The sequence below is a fragment of the Camponotus vicinus genome, unplaced genomic scaffold, assembly GCF_025532165.1.
Source record: "Camponotus vicinus isolate PSW18456_S1 unplaced genomic scaffold, iyCamVici1.0 SCAF_9, whole genome shotgun sequence".
Lineage (NCBI taxonomy): Eukaryota > Metazoa > Arthropoda > Insecta > Hymenoptera > Formicidae > Camponotus > Camponotus vicinus.
Window position 1 is genome coordinate 213652 of NW_028141981.1, and position 17329 is coordinate 230980.

Here is a 17329-nt window from a genome sequence, read left to right on the forward strand (position 1 = left end):
CGGAAAAGCTCCTTTTTTCCGTCGCGATAATTAAGCCAGGAGATGAAGCGGCTCTCCGCCGGACTTTACCGGATAATTACGACAGCGCTTAAAAAGTCTCGCGTTTTTCACTCCGCGCGTACACAGACAATCGTGCTCTTATTATGCATTTCATTATCTCGTATCTTGTTTATAACTCGAAATATAATAACCGATTTTAAACGGCTTAATTCTTTATCGCGACTGATAAATGCGTATCTCTTTTTCAACGTCGCATAATATTTGAGAAACGTATATCGTTGTCTCATCTATGATTTTACGAATCGAGAATAAATGTCGCGTATATCGTATATTTAAACATAATTTTTTTCACAAGTATTTTCATTAATTCGCCATCCGTTGCGCTCTATGATGCGCATTTCACGCGGGACACGACGGGACACTTATTTACCCCACGCATCGTGCAAACTTTACGCGGATGCACGTGTAGCAAATTAATCATTCGTCCCATCTAACTACGATCTTGAGAATTACGGATATTTATAGCAGAGAGCCGATTCTGATGCAAATAAGGGGACGTCTTCCATCCCGATAAAGTCGTTTGCCCCGTTTACCGGGTGTACCGTACTTTAAATTATCCGATACGCTCTCTTCCGAGGAGCGATAAAATCCCTTCGCGCTACGCTACCGCTACGTCTACCGTGGCAGGAAATCGGCAATAAATACTTTTTATTAAGCTTTCCGTGTCAAAAATTCCTAGCGCGCGAGCGCGAACCATTTATTATTTATGTAAAAATTTGAAAAATTTGAAAAAAATATTAATATTTTAATAGAGAGAAGTCTACTTCGACTCGAATGATTAAATTAATTTACCATTTTTAAAATCGATGCTTGTTAAAAGAAATTGTCGAGGAATCTAAAATTGATATACATACTTGTACGTACGTACGTACGTACGTACATCATTATTATCATTTGATTCAAGGAAAGTTTTGCATTTCGGTGTATCGAATATTCGTTTGCGTGTTAATTTTGGTTTAATTCTGCAGTTTACGCATATGGGAAACCGATTGAGATACAATTTACCAAGTTTGGTATTCATCGCTCGTCGCGTCGTTTTCCTAATTAGACGCGGCCGATGAAATTCGTCGTGCGAGCGACAATAATTTCATTGCTAGAGCTCGCAAGCTAGTTTCCAGTCACCGGGGACTTGGTTAAATTACACCAGCAACGTCTAAAGAGAGAGACGCGGCAACTTAATTAATTGCTACGACGGCGGAATAAAACCATCATGCGGTAAGAATCACGTTTTTTCAAAGCGGACAAAGAGCACGTGGTTGATGCATTAGAATCCATAAAGAGAAAATACGCAATTTTATTTCTCGCGCGTGAGCGCAATTTTGCCCTGCAACATGCGCGATTCTCATTATTCCTGTTTCATACGTCCGTCTCATTCGTACACGCAAATAGGAATTTAATTTTTTCACATCTTTCCATTTTTCTTCAAATCTCTCTCTCTCTCTCTCTCTCTCTCTCTCTCTCTCTCTCTCCTTCTCCATTTCTCCTTGTATCTACTTATCCATCTTTCACTCCGCCGATTTACATTCCTTCTCGGATATTTATTTTTCCTCGCGTTTGCTCGATTCGCGCAGTCATTATTCAACCACCCCAATTTCCAACGACCACTCGCGAACAAATGAAAATATTTGCTCGGGAGATTTGCAGGTTTGATTGCTGAATTTCCTTGCCGTTTTTTACTCCTAGTATCCAACGGAAACGTAACGTTCGCGATTTATTTTTGACGCACGATATTACGTGGTTTCGAAAAGGATGAAGTGGATGGATAAAATATTACCGCGAACTTTTACGGAGAGGAGAAATTGGGAGGGCAGACATTCCATTTATATGTATATATATATATATATATATATATATATGTATATATATATATATAAAGTAGCTCAATTCGCCACGATCATTTTTTTCTGTCGACATTTTCACTTACAGAAGGCTTACGGAAAATGGAAGAAATTTTGGACACAAAAGTGATGTACAAAAACTGCTTTTTTACGTGAGAAAAATGTAATTTTCTACATACATGTATATGCGGAAAATAAATATTTCATGTTGTAACAAGTGGGGTAACGAATCGAGTATTGGATTGCCAGCTAAAAAGTCGAAAACATTGTTTTATCAATGATTTGAAATTTTTGCACACCTCACGTTTCGCTCTGTCACACACCTCTCTATCTATATTATTTATAAAAATATATATCTCCATTTTTCAAGTATATATCGAAATGACTCCATCCACTACATTGTTTTTGTTTAACGAATTTTAGCGAAACAAACACTACACATGGAATCGTGACAAAATGGCGCGAGGATAATCGGTATTGTCCGGCACATCCGGGTGGTAGGAGTCGAGCGTGTGGATCGAGTTTGGCATCAAACGAGGTTCTGTAATCCTAACTCGCTTCGGTCCGGGTCGAAGGATCTCGCGGTAATCCACAGCTAGGATCGAGCTTAAATCGCTTCTCGTGACACTAGCTGAACAATCCTCGCCTCGGGGTTCAGCGGCATCCTAGACAGAGCCTGCTAGCTCGATCGTAAAGGACCACTCGAGCACCGTAAATCCATCGTCGCGCTTGATCCTGATAGCAAAGTTCTCGGCATTATCCTTCCGGAGCACGTGTCTTTTTTTTTTCCTCGAGAATGCCCGACCAGATGATGAAAATCCATTTCATTTCCCAGCGTTTTACGCCAAATATGCCGTCGTTCGAATTCAAAGCGACGATAGATAATATCGAATTGGACGTCAGTGTTGCGTACGTTGCATCCGTCGAAAGTTTCTATCGTAATCAATATCTGTCATCGTAATCAATATTCATATTCGGCATCGCCGACGTAGACTCGCGAGCGAGATTGAAAATCCAAGTTTCAAGTAAATAAAGTTGGTCGGTCGCGTCTTGTAAAATGTGTTGAAACTCGTTGGTTCAATTTTCCGCCCTCGCTCCCTTTCCTCTTATCCCTGTCATTCTACCTGCTCCCTGTACAAGTCGGAGTTCTCGAGACTTGACGAAACTCGATCGCATACAATCGATAATTCTAACGTGAAATTGAGCCTCGGGGAAGCGGGGATGAGAGGGAAGCGCGGAGAGAAAGGAGGCGGGCTGAACGATTCGTTCGTCTCGGGCTTTTTAAAATTAACTCGGGTTATAGCCAGTCGAAGAAGAAAAGCGGAAATGTGAGCTGAATCGTAGCGGATATGCCGCGGATTTTATCTCGTAACCGCATGAATACGCCAAGCACGGATACGTGCTGCGATATCCAACATTTCCAGACATGTGTAACCCTAAAAAAATTCGCATATTCATCGAACGTTGATATTCCTTGTAGGTAATACGATTTCTGAATACGACTTTTCTTCTCTCTCCCTTTATTACTTAAACACGTGCAAATATTTTTTAAATAATTTCGAATGGAATATTAGTGAAATATCATTACTATTACAAGTCTCTCTTTGTTGACAATTTATTAAAAATGTATCTTTAACGTACAAAAGTTGAAAAAACAAAACTTTTTCCCTCGGCAAATCCAAAGTCGATTTCTTTCCGTGAGATAACGTATAATTCATTATTAATTATCTATTTTTAAAGAAACGAGATACATGTATGATGCATATGTTGTGATAATTTATAAATTCTGAATCGTACGTATAAGCTGTATTTTGAAAATAAACTCGGTAGTCTTCTCGAGCTCGAATCGAGCTAGCGATAGAGAAGAATCAATAATCTCCGCTGGTCGCAAAATCGAGAGCACGAGCTTGAAACGCGAGACTCTGCTTTCGTTTCGTTCGTCTGGAACTTTAAAAATTAACCTCGTGCGCGCTCGAAGGCCCGCTGAACGGCCCGTCGGAGGAAGAAACGGACGGCAAAATAGATACGGGGACACTCTAGTCGGCGTCACCGTCGATTTTCCAGCGATTCAGACTGGAAAACTCCTCCAAGCTCCGCGCTCTCGTTCGCCCTCTCGTCGATACTTGGACGCCGTAAATCTTGCAACGAGAGAAAATGCCTTCTTTTTCGTGCCCCCTTGGCGTCGTTCTCGTCGTTTTCTTTCGCCCGGGATAAACGAAAAAAAGAAAGGAGAAAAGGAGCAAGGAGAAAGAAGCTCGAAATGCTCTCACTTGACGACGCGTCATCGTATTTATACAGTTGTAAAATTCAATCGCCGATCTCGAGGCGTCAAAAGGCACTCGCCGCTCGAAAGACGTCTCGCGTCGTTGACGTTATCGTTTATAGCGGCAGAGCTTCTCGTAAATCATACAGCAGTTGCAACTTTTTCTCAGAGGGTAAACAAATCTTTGGCAAGCTTCGGCCAATGCTAAATGTGAGAGAGAATTTATTTTTTTTTTTTCAACGATTAAAACTTGGCCTATCCAATTTTACGCGATAGTCTAAAGAGTAAAGGAATTTGACTCGATAGCGTCTTTAAACGATCGACAAGACCAACGAGATATCTCGACCATACGTATCAAACTAAAATATTGCAAAACTTTGGCATAACTCTGCGCGATATCGACGACAAAGAGGAGAATGGTGCGCTAAATTAGCGATCAAATACCGTTCATTGTTGGTACACGCTCGGAACCGATTCGCACGGTCGCCAGACTAGCTAGTTTAACCGGAAGATATCGACAATGGCCGGAAACAAAAGCTACCATTGTGGAGCCCACGGTCCCAGTCGCATCGCTCGACGATAGAGCCACTACCGGTGGTGATGGCGACTTGGAGATCGAAAAGAAAAAAAGGGAGAAACGCCGGTTAATTTCCCATGGAAGTAACCGATTGCCGCGGAAAAATAGCGAGAGAGAACCAGACGCGCGGTATATATCACATCCGGTCGACGCAGCCGCTGACTGTTCCCCGGAGGCTGTGCTGCACACGCGATGTTTTGCTCTCTCTTTCTCTCTCGCTCTCTCTCGCTCTCCGAGCCTGAGCTCCAGACTACATTCACTTTCGAGGGTTATCAGGAGGTCCTGCGGGACCGACAGAGCGAGAGAGAGAGAGAGAGAGAGAGAGAGAAGGAGGAAAAGTCCCGCTTTGTCCAGCAGATCCCATATTTCAAGGGACCTCGTTGAAAAGCCCTGTACCGTACGTAGAGTGCGCGTTCGCACACCGCTCGCGTGTATGTAACCGCCTCGTACATTTCTTTCTCTCTCGCTCTCTCTCTTTCTCGTAGTCTCGGCCAAGGTGAGGGGTGCAACATTGACAAATGTTTCACCCACTCGATTCTCCATTTTTTTTTTGCCTTTCTTTCCTCCCTTTTTCTTTTCTCTCTCCCTGTCCGGATACACATATATGCGACAGTAGACACACTTTTTATTATCCACCTTTTAACGACGCATCTTTCCACGCGGATTTTACCACAATCCGCTGATGAACACGCGCGCAATCTTATCGCGCGAGAATTCTAATTTTCGTACAAATCGTATCCTTTACCGAGGGTAAAAGGGAAAAGGGAGAAGCTACTCCCCAAAGAGAATCGTGACGGTCCGCGTAGGAAAAGGTAATTAGAACCGCACGTGCGCATCGTTTTTGTCAAAGGAACGAAAATGGTCTAAAAGGGAGCCTGGGGGAGATTTCTGGAAAATGTATTGGAATAATTTACTTTTCGTTTCGTTAGGCGATGCCAACAATGACGGAATTTGTTTTTCTAAAATTGATCATCTCGTAAGTTAACAAATTACGTAAAGACCAATTCCAAGAATAAGTAATAATTTTGTCATTTTTATTTTTTTCAGGTTTACATACTCTTTCTGATAACTGGGAACGTAGGAAGAAGAAAAGTATTTGGCAGTTGCAAGAGGTGCGAGGTATAATATGTACTCTTATTTACTCTTAGTTATATAAAACTTTCAAAATATATACAACTAAAATACACGTATAAATTTAATATATATGTAGAGAGATTCGCTCTATCAGTCTCGCGCTATTTTTGCGTGCATATTAGGCTCCATTCAAGATAAGGACCGTATGCAAAAATGCTACAAATACAAGTCAAAGCCATAATATGCTCTTTGTTTTGTTTTATTTGTAAATAAAATGAAAGACTCTCTCGTGCGACATCTCGACAGCCGATCGGTCAAAGTTTCGACCGATGCCAAACTGCATTTATCGAATTATTTCGAATCATACGGTAGAAATATAATATTCCCCCTAATTTGTTTTTCAACTTGCCAGCGGATTCGGCGTTAAAATCGCAGATTCCAGTACATCTCGCGTACTAATCAACGTACTAATTAACGTTCCGATTTATCGGGAAACGTGGAAAACACGTCATTTCGGCAATCATTTCGCGCACGAGCGGGTAGTTTTATTCTCGTACAGTCCGGCCCCCGGGAATCTCTCGCCCCGCGCCAACTCTTGGTGCATTCCACCCCGGAAAACATACAGTCTCTATTTTTCTCCATCGAATATCGCGGCTCGTAATTTCGCATTTCAACCGGTATATAATCGTCGACGGTAATAACGACGTCGAGATAATAAATATCTCGCCAAAGAGAAAGGGGGAATCTCCGTGCCTCCCTCATCGCGCTCGCAATTACTCCACCTTCCCACGTTTCGATTCGAGAGGAGGGAGGAGAGAGAGATGGGAGAAGAGGGACATCGATATAGTTATCTCCGTTTGCTCACGCACGTCCGGTTAAAGTTGGCACGCCGTCGCGAGCGCGCTTTAATTTGCAGGAAACTTGCCAATCCCGCCGGCGCGGCGTCGTTGACGGTTGATATTTCGCTACGTCGACGCGAAATAAAAACTTTTACATCCGAGAAGGGGCAATGAATCGAAAAAGGTGTCGTCGATGAATAAGCGTGGCATCGGAAATGCACGATGGGGGCACGATTTGTAGCAACGAGTCGAATTAATCGGCGTAGAATTACAGAGATGGACAATCTCTGGAAGAATTACACGTGTATAAAGATATCGGAAAATGAATCGAGCGACGCATAACGCCGCAGCTCGGTGATGAATCGTTATTGTGCCGCGACTCGCAGTCGGAAATGGTCAATGACGATCCATCTTCCGATGTTTACCGAAACACGCGTAGAGAAGGCGAAACTAGGCGTCCATCGTCCATCGCGCGCGCGTTATACGTATATAACTAATGCAAAATCGATAGTTCATTTCGTGGCCGCTACAAGGCCGGTTTTTGTTAGCTCGCCGGCGAGAGGACACCGAGAGGTGTAAATTAGAGTGCAGCCGTAATTGGACGAAATGCGATATCGGATCAAACGTAATATCGGCCAGCGCCGCGTTGTTTACCGTCGTCGATCCGTCACTTTAATATGCGTAATCGAATGATGTAACAGTTGAAAGTCATTCGACTGGGTTTTCAATTAAACGAGATGAGCTTGCAGAAATGAATTCGCGCGTCGTGACTTTTCAGCTCGGAAAAAAACCTAATTTATCGAAATAATCCGCAATCGCTCGATAATATTAGTACCTTTGCGAGTCGATTACGCGATTGCAAAATATGCGGTTTCATTAAACGTTGATTATTCCGCCGAAGGAGAAGAGATTATTTATATAACGATTAAGGACAGATTGCTAGATGATCGTTTCTCTTAAATTACGTTGCTATTCGTGCGCGCGCACACACACAAGATACATCGGCCATAGACAACGATGCAACCGATAGTTGTAAAGTTGGTCGCGGTAAAAAATTTCCAAACTTGTAAATAGTTTCTTCCGGATTTTGAATCGAGGGAACGCGATGACAAAGTACAAAGTGGAATTTTCAATCTCGGGAAGCATCGACGGTAACATCGCCAACATCGACAGAGGCGCGTCTGCTTTCGAATTCTCTCCTTTTTTTTCTTCTCTCGACTTGGACGTGACCGGAAAGACCGAGGCAAAGATTACATTATGTCAGTGCCGCGAGAGAGGACGACGATACGCTCGGAAAGTAGATTACGATAACGCGTGTTTCTCGCGCACGCACGGTCACGTGAGACACGCGGGATTGAGAGAGAGGAGAGGGAAGGGGGACGGGGGGAGAAGGAGGAGGCAGCAGAAGCATCTGGAAATGCGAATGACCGAAAAAGGCGCGACGCTGAATATGCAAACGCAATGGGTGACAAGAAGAGAATTTCTCTCGTACGCTCGGAATTTCAAGCGATCGGAGTGTTTTTCGACGCGATAAATCATTCGCTCGTATGAATTAGTATTTTGGATAGAGTCTTAAATATTTAAACACAGTCTCGTACTCGAATAAAATCCTTAAATTTCTTTATGCAAACATATTTATCTGAAATATTGGAATATTTATAAGGAAGGATATTGTAACCACGAAAGTCTAACAAGAGGGGATATTATTTTACTTTTAATATAAAGGCAATATTATAAATTTACTTTTCCAAATCTTATATATAATACATGTCGCGTATTTATAGAAGGCTCATATTCCATACAGAGGTGAACTGTAAATGATGTTTAAAATAGCAATTCAAGATATTTAAGACGACTATTTCCGTCTTGTAGTGAATTATAAATAATAAGGTCAAATATTATGTTAATGTTGTATATTAATATTCATTTTTCTCCTACGATTTGCACTTTTAGATTTATTTTTGAATTCATCGTTTATATTTTATTAGTACCTTACTTTCTTTTGTCTTGTATATTAACATTTCAATTAGTAATTTCATTTATAATACGTTTAAATATATATTTTCTACATATTTATATACTTGTATATTCACATACGGAAAAGAAATTTTAATTCGATTTAAACAATGCTATATCAAGTAACTATTGTTTTAGTTGGCCTCGTATTTTTTTTTAGCAAGAGAAAAATTGTTGCCTTTTCAGATCTTGAAAGACTGAATAACGCTGTCGAGCGATAAATTAATTCAATCGTTGCACCCACGCGTAACTTCTGCGCTTTAAATTCCGTTCTCGTTGTCTCATCGCGTTATGTTACATGCAAGCGTCTGACAAGGTAAATCCGCATGATGATATTTCTTGAAATATTTGTTCCAGTTCTGTCCTTTCTAAATGTTTACATTTCACGAGCAACTATAATGGGTACAATTTCTAATATTATATTTAATAAGGGAAGAAATTATAAGAGGAAAAATTATGAAAGGAAATTGTAGAGAATTTGTTTAAATATAAATGTATATATTGGAATTGATATAATTACATAAACTGTCAGATTTTTAATATTTCCAACCATCTGTCATTTTCTCTTGCATCTTTTTGTTTATATTTTACTCATTTCAGAAAATTTTTTAAAATCTCAAAATCATCATTTTAAAAACTTTTCAAGTATGTATACGTAAATTGACTTTTCTACAAGGAATGTAGAAAGATATCTCTATTTAAATTTTTCAAAAGCTAAAATTAAATCCCATCGCAATTTTGTAAAATGAAAAGGAATATTTTAAATTGTTGGAGCTGTTTACGACGGACTCTTGCGACTCTTGTCACGACAGTCGAATATTAATATTCGTGCGGGAGTTTTGTTGTGATTCCGATTAGCGATAGGAATTTCACGGGATAGAACAAAGAGAGCCGCCATCCTCCCTCGTGCTAGCGAGCTATTTTCCACCTGAATGTCCATTCGCCGTTGATGTGTGTCTGTGTGTGTGTGTGTGTGTGTGTGTGTGCACCGCGATTTCCCGGTATATTCATTCGTATTCCGACGCAGTCGTGGAAACTTTGCGATAATTCGATGCCTCGTCGACTGCTACAACAGCAGCAACGGCCTCCGTCATCGTTGTCGGACCAAAGCGGCCTACGTGACTTTCATGTCGCTTCCCACTATTCCTCCTTCGTCCCGATTCTTCCCTACCATTCAGTATCGTAGCGATATTGCATAAAGCCCGAGACCACGGCACGTATTATACATTTTCCTCGACAATTGTCAGACGGGATAATACCATCTTGCGTAAGCATTAATACATTCAACCATTACCATTATTATTTTTACTATTTGTAATAGACAATTATCCGTTACATTTTTGTAATAATTTCACTTTACTTTCCAAATTGGGTTGAATTCAAATGATGTTAATATTGTAGCGATCAAACGGACGTTTGATTAAGAAGAAGGGAGATTGCATTGTTGAAAATTCAAAGTGAGTTCTCTTTTTGCCGCATTTATTTATGATTGAGAATATTATGTTTTAAAAGAGCGTTATATTTGTATAAATATTCTTTTTAATTTAATGCGCTTATATAAACGTGTTATCACTTTTATAATCTTTTTAATCTTCACACGTTTGTCGACCTGGCAAGCGTTTAAAATATCGCAAACTGTATTGTTTTAAGTAGCGTTAGATAAAATCACTTTACTTTTTTTTACAAGAAGAAGAAATTGATTATGTTAGCATACGCGCGCGGCAGCAAAATATTAAAAAACTTGTTAATTATTTTCACATGCTTTTTTCCCCTCGCCGCTCCGAATAAACGCCTTGTACGTGACTATAAAGATTCACCCAACCTTAACGTACAGGCACTTTGCGACAAGAAATTTTGTTGCGGCACGGTAACAAAATGGCACGCTGAAAGCGTGCCTCAATTTGAAAAAGAAAAAGAAAATGTTTCGCGTTGTATTTTCATTGGTGCGACATTGTTATTTCATCCGAAACGATATCGAATAATTTTCTTAAAATGAGATAATTATTATTATTCACGCGGTAAAAAAGAGAAGGAATAAAGACAACTTTTATCAACAGATACATTAACATTAATTATCTCGTTGCACCGAAATTAATTAATTTTATATTTATATTTTACGAATAACGACGAGGGTGGAATTTATTCTATTTATTAATGTTTATTATTGTTCGTTAACATATTTATATATCATATTTAATGGAATTATACGCGGAAGACAATGAAACTAATACAGATGAAATATTGATGCAGATGAACGATTCGTACATATAATAAAAGTATTAAGCTCACATTTATCTATACGTTCGTTGTTGCACGAAACGAGGAGAAGCATTTCGGTGGAAAATACGGAATATGAAAAGTAATAATTAGATGCTCGGCAATGTAGAGGGTGTCTACGTTTCCTCGTTTTTAAAACTCGGAGTTTTGTTTGACGAACGACATATGAATGTATTAAAAGTATCGAATGAATGAGGAACGCAATGGAACAATATCCGCTACATTTAAATCGAATATTAAAAACTTGGGGAGGGGTTAGTGGAAGAGAGAGAATTAAAATTAATTTTTCGTCGAGCGCATGTCGGCGTGTGCCCGCGATGGATGTGAATTTTATGCGGAATCAACTGGTGAAAAAACAGCTCGTGAGAGTTATAATTTTTATATTTGTCTACGCTTTAATATGCTCTGATTTACGTGAAACCCGCGCATTCGTATTTTACTCGATCGGAATATATATATAAAAAAAAAGAGTATAAAGTTTTTAAAATTTAAATTACGCATAAAAAAAAGTAAATACGATCAAAAAAATTTTTTTATCCATTATTAATACATATCAAATCGTGAGAAAAGGATATACGTGCGTCAATTTTCCAGAGTTTGCAATGTTTTTCTCTCTCTTTTTTTTTCATTTTAAAGATGACAATCTTTCGAATCGATTTACCGTTTATACGCGTGCGAGTTTCAGTCACCGAACTGGGAAGGAGGATCCTTGTTCTCGATTTATCGGGGTCATAGATATCGATAAGACGCGATCCGCGACAAGAGTAACAACGCCCCGAGGTCGTGCGGTCGCGAAAGTAACGCGATCAGATTCGATTTGACTAACGGCTCCTCGGCGGCACCGCCAGAATTTACAGAACACGCGTGATATATAAGCGTGCACACGAGGGACACGGGATATCACTTGGATTTATGACAGCCAGTCTTCATTCTTGCCGCGTTATCGGATCTTTTTGAAAATTAAACAACGGATAAGTGGAAACAACAGACACGTGAAAGGCTATAGATAATTTTATGAAATTTTCGCGTATTTAAATAAAGTGTTTACACAGAGTGTTTAAACATATTTGTTATATTTATTATCGCAACAAAGACCAAAACTTGCAGTTTAATTCTATTCATATCTTGTAATAGAAGGATTCATCTATGCTTTGCGCGCGTGGGACACGTTAATAATTTACACGAATATTTCAAAGTCATTGCCGTACATTGTGTGAAAATGGAAAAAATGCATATTGCGTATAAAACTTTTTTTAACATAAATTTACTACGCGTTGTATTCTTTGCCGTAGTCCATGACATTTCTCAATATGACGCTGCATCATCTCCCACATTAAATGTATACATCTCCCATATTAATGGCACCCGCGTAATGTGCCTTGATATACGGTATACCATTCAAGTCGCGAACAGCAATATGAAATAATTTGGTGGGAAGGAATGACGAGATGCGCCTCGTCGAATAATCCCGACTAAGGACGACCAATTTTTTTGTCGCCCTTGTTTTTTTTTTCGCCGCAAACGTCCGTCGAAATTCCACGATGGACCAATGCATAAAAGCTCGTTTCATGAATTTTTATGAACTCTCGGTCGTGCCGTTATAACGCAAAACGGCCAGAGTCGTCACACGTTGAAAACTCGGAGCGTGCGGGAAAGATAGTTGTCCGTCTCGTTTCTGCTCCACGCATCGCGACAATTTCGAGGATCGCCGATGTGGAAAATGAGTTTCCGTGCTACCGAAAGTGACGCCGCACTCTAGACTCGCATTCGGGAAAAGTCGAAAGAGAGAAATACGGATCGCGACGGTGCGCTTGGGTTACTTTGTACGTATTATCGTCAAGAACGAGTGTCTCTCTCTCTCTCTCTCTCTCTCTCTCTCTCTCTCTCTCTCTCTTTATCTCTTTTTTTATTTATCTCGCGCGCTCTCTCGCGCGACATTTTTCCAGCGAGACAGAAAGCCCTGGAGAGAAAAAAGGGACAAGAGAGAAGACGAACAAGCTCGTAGGCAGAGGAGACCGAGCATTAAAACTTTGGAAATAACAGAGTTTCTTTTAGTGTTTCGGGAGCTTTACCAAAGAGCCCGGGAGCCAAGTGTACAAGCTCGCGTACTGCCGGGGATTTGCCGTGGAAGAAAATTCGAGTTTGCGGATATTAACCCGCCGTTTTTACTACTTTGGAATGTTGCGGTCTTGTAATCACGCCTCGTAATCACGCGGCTTTGCGACGAAATTCTTGACACGTTTGGGCCATCTTTTGCACCGAAGAGACCGTTGCTCTCTCCGAAAGAAGCAACTTGCAGTAGACTCGTGTAATCATGACGTATCCTTTATATAACGAGCAAAATGAGCCGCGCGAAACGTACAAATTTATATTTATCATCTTTGCGTATTTTTGATTGCGTATCATCATCCACTTCCTTCTCTTCTCGTACTCGGTACTTTTATATCACTTTTTTTATTTCGCGGAGAATTTGAAGGTGGCCGTTTGAAATTAGTCGTCATCGAGATTAAAGTCGAGAATCATAAAAAGTTTTTATGGGGGAAAGACAAAAGGCAGCGTGCGTGCCGCGGTCGTTGATAAATTTGGCACGCTTAAAATTCAGCACGTTTTTTTCCCCGGTCGTAGATTTCGTCCGATCGCATAATGCTGGCGCATTGACAAACGATCCCTAGATACCCTATTCCCACAGCTGATAACGCCATGGAACACGAGGGAATTCGGTGCCGGTCGAATACACGCCAGGATTATACCCGGGCGAGCAGGTTGGGGACGAGGGGGACGAGGGGGAGGATTGGGATTTGCGAAAATCTGACCGACGATTGATAGAGAAAGAAGCTCGCCTGCGGTAGAGACTCTTTGAACGGCGCGGATAATAAATTGAACGCGCGAAATGGTGCCAATTCAGCATTTTATGCAGGTTGCCAACGGAGGATGAAAGAGGAAATTATAGAATCTTCATTTTAAACGAGAAGTGTGCGGTGAGGCGATCACGCTTATTTCGCCATTTCGCTACTAATGCCCTATATAAAAGACGTTTGAGAAATTTCTCAATTTTAATATTAATTAGATATGTATAGCCAATTTTTCTAGAATGGAGGATATCAGAACACTAATATGGTATTTAGAAAATTTCAAATAAATAAAATGCATCTAAATTTAAACGAATTTAATAATGTGCTTTCTTTCATTAGAATAATTTGTATTGAAATGGAAAATAAAAGTATGTGTAATTTCCAAATTTGAAAACTAGATTATTTCAATTTAAATAAAAGCAGTATTATATACGTAGAGTCCTTTAAAAAATCCAGATGGATTAGATTTATTTAAAATTTTGTTCGATATTTAAAAAATTATAAATTAATTTAATAAATTACATTATAATTTTAGCGCCCGAGAAACTTGATGAAAATATAGAAAAAGAATATAATAAAAAATATATGTGTGTGTTTACAGTTGATAAGAATTTCAATGTTACACGAGAAGAACAAATTTTATCCGGAAACATCTGATTTATCGGTCCTCAGTTTTCGCGTCTGCAGTTTCAGTCTCGGTAGATCTATTAATCAGTCGCAAGAATCGAAAGTTTGAACAAAACTCATCGCGCTTTCAAATTTAAGACCAACAACGAAAGAATAGACACCACGCTAAAATAATTGTTCCATTCTCCCTCTAGTTATCCAATTTATCTGTTTATTTGTCTGAATCTTGAAATATTTACAAGTTTTCGTCTATCGGAAATCGTTACGGGATTTATACTAATTACTCATGTGCATTATTTCACATTATAATTACTTAAGTACTCTCAATTTACATCATCATTTTATTAAAAAAATGACTGAAAATAAAATGGAGTAAACATTTCATTATCGAGTAGACGGTATCGTTACAATAATTTGAATGATATCGTTACAATAATTTGAACATTCAAAATAATACTCGTCTTGAAGGAATCAACGTAAAATTCGGATAAGAAAATGTATGTTATATCGCATGGGAATTTACGATCGCTTTATAATCGGCGTTGGCGTGCTACGCGCCAAAGGAACAGCAACTATCGCCATCATTTGATTCGGCAAACGGGTTCGCTTTAATTAACAATATAATCCTCATTGTGTCGGGGGAGTTTCAATGGAGCGTGACTCGAGGGTGCAGCGTGCACTTTGCGGCGGAATCGAGACTCGCGCGAATCCGGTCGCCCGTAGATCCGTAACTTAACCGGTATTCCCGGCAATGAGATCGCGACACGAGAATTCGCGATAAATCTTGTTGCACCCGCGCGGCTGCCTCGAATGCCGGAACACGCACGAGGAGCAGTCATTTCCGGCAAAATCCGCCGGCTAATCGATAGGAGGGTGTATCGATCCCGCGCAACGTCACGCTAGGATCACAGCGAGACCTCGTTATCAACATTCGGAGAAGACGCGGACTACTGTCATAACAACGCGACAGATAACGGATGGCTACCCCGAGCGAATAAAACGGATTAAAATTATCTTTTTCTCTCTTCCTCCCTAAATTGAAAATAGCTTCAATTTTGTAAGGTTGCAGAGGAAAAAATATACACACATATAAAAAATATATATTTAAATATAAATGGGTGACACGGATAATAATCAGTATTTCGGCACGTACGATAAATTTGAATATTTTTGTTAGTTTTGTATCGGCCTCGGCGCTTGCCTACCGTTTAATTTCGATTAATACGACGTTTGTTGGATAATTTCAGTGTAATACATCGATTTAAAGTGTTACGAAATGTTTTCGAATGCACGAAGCGCCTTTCTCCTTTCTAACCCCATCTTCATAATTCCCTAGAATCGAGTCGATGAAGGCATACGCGGAAAACACCTCCCTCGACTACCGTTATTATTTATCGACGTACGAGAGAGAAATTGGGAGGGTCAAGTCGCGTTCTCGTCGAGAACATTCACGGATTGCGAAACGTCGTCGCGGATCGCAAAAGCCGGAGCGAGGGGTGCGGACCCTTCTTCTCGTTTTCCGCAGCTCGTCGTCCGCCCTTGGCGCGATCCCTCGACGAGCCCGACCGATGGCGACGGTCGCATTGTGCCGAATCCTATTGTGTTGAATTTGAAGGGATGTATACCCAACCCATCCTCCATTTCCCTTTTTTCTTCCGCGTAGCGTTTCCCTCTTTTTCGCATACCGCCGCGCGAACGACGAAGCGATTATGAGAGCGCGAGAGGGAGGAGATGCTTGAAACGCGCGCGGCCGATCAAATCTGTATTACGCTTACGCGATACAAGAGCGTCTGGTTAACGAAAAACGATAGGACGTTGGTTTCGAAAATTGTTCTTTTCCCCAAAATGCTGGATCAATCTTGTTTACAATTTGCGACATTATTATGGAATCCTCCCACGTATACAGTCTTTTAGGAAATTTAAATTTCTCCATTACCGAATAAACAGATGTGTGCAATTATGTTTGTCGTTAAAAGCAACTTTACAAATAATATTTATTTAAATATTTAATGCAACATTTCTCTTATGCAACACAATTTTAGCTTTATAATCACCTATATACATTTCGATACTTTGTTCCTACTTTATATCGCGAGTTCAATCGACTAGTAAATTTATCCGAATGCGGAAGCCGAGTGGTTGGGAAATTCTTTCCGTTTTTCCGGCATCGAGCGTTCAGTCTATTCGCCTCATCAGCGCGATAAGCGATCTGCCGGTGGCGATTCAGCATTTTATACGTTACAACGTAAGAAAACACGGGCCCCATTATACGATTCTGGAGAATCCGCAGTCTGCGGCGGTCAGATAACCGAAATGGACGGTACGATTTCGTCCAATTGGCCACCAGCATCGCCGCGAATTAAACACCGTGTTCCGGAACCTTTTCTTATCGACCACGTTCGCCTTGCAAAGTTGATCCCTCGAAAGAATTTCTCGATTACGATTCTCGATTGAACGTATTATTTAGTCTGAAATCCATTACTTTTACCATGTAATTTTCAGCTACTGCGTTTCCGCGCAACGTGATTTTCGCCTTTTCCCGCAAAACGCTTCAGAATTCTAAAATCCAATTTTGCAAGAAATAATAAGCGTATCGAGAGAAAATTAATAGAAAATAATTTATAAAAATAAAACATTTACTTTTATTACGCTGTGCACGGTGCGCTCGTATAAATCAGGACGGTTGAAAAATAAATGCGACATGAAATTTTCTTTTGCTCGTTGATTCGTGGCAACCGATATTACGCGATAAAATGACAAATAAATCCATATAATATCTATATAATTCATACGTTTTCGTCGCGCGCTTGAAATATACAATAGAGCGAAACGATGTGTAAAGGAAACGAAAAGTACGAGAACCGCGCAGTCATGTAACTTGGTTAGTTAATCGGTTGCTCGTAAAA

The 17329-nt window shown here is 40.2% G+C and overlaps 2 protein-coding genes across 11 annotated transcripts in view; one reads left to right on the forward strand and one right to left on the reverse strand.

The window, feature by feature from the left end:
- Positions 1-17329, forward strand: part of Ph4alphaefb (prolyl 4-hydroxylase subunit alpha-1) — a 142438-nt gene that overhangs the window by 81210 nt on the left and 43899 nt on the right. For 3 of the 5 annotated variants that reach the window (XM_083108848.1, XM_083108851.1, XM_083108849.1), the window contains one exon: positions 5786-5850. In XM_083108848.1, coding sequence (XP_082964974.1) covers positions 5786-5850 — 65 coding nt within the window. Of the gene's footprint in view, positions 1-5785; positions 5858-17329 lie in introns of all 5 variants that reach the window. The other 2 variants (XM_083108852.1, XM_083108850.1) reach the window with 1 other exon arrangement.
- LOC145977118 (ATP-dependent RNA helicase with zinc finger domain) overlaps positions 1-17329 on the reverse strand; it is a 125701-nt gene that overhangs the window by 72940 nt on the left and 35432 nt on the right. The window contains exon 7 of one of the 6 annotated variants that reach the window (XM_083108838.1): positions 8877-9060. The exons of the other annotated variants lie outside the window; for them this stretch is intronic. Within the exon in view, the coding sequence (XP_082964964.1) occupies positions 8962-9060 (99 nt within the window). The 3' untranslated portion in view covers positions 8877-8961. Of the gene's footprint in view, positions 1-8876; positions 9061-17329 lie in introns of those variants that run through there. 6 annotated transcript variants of the gene reach the window in all.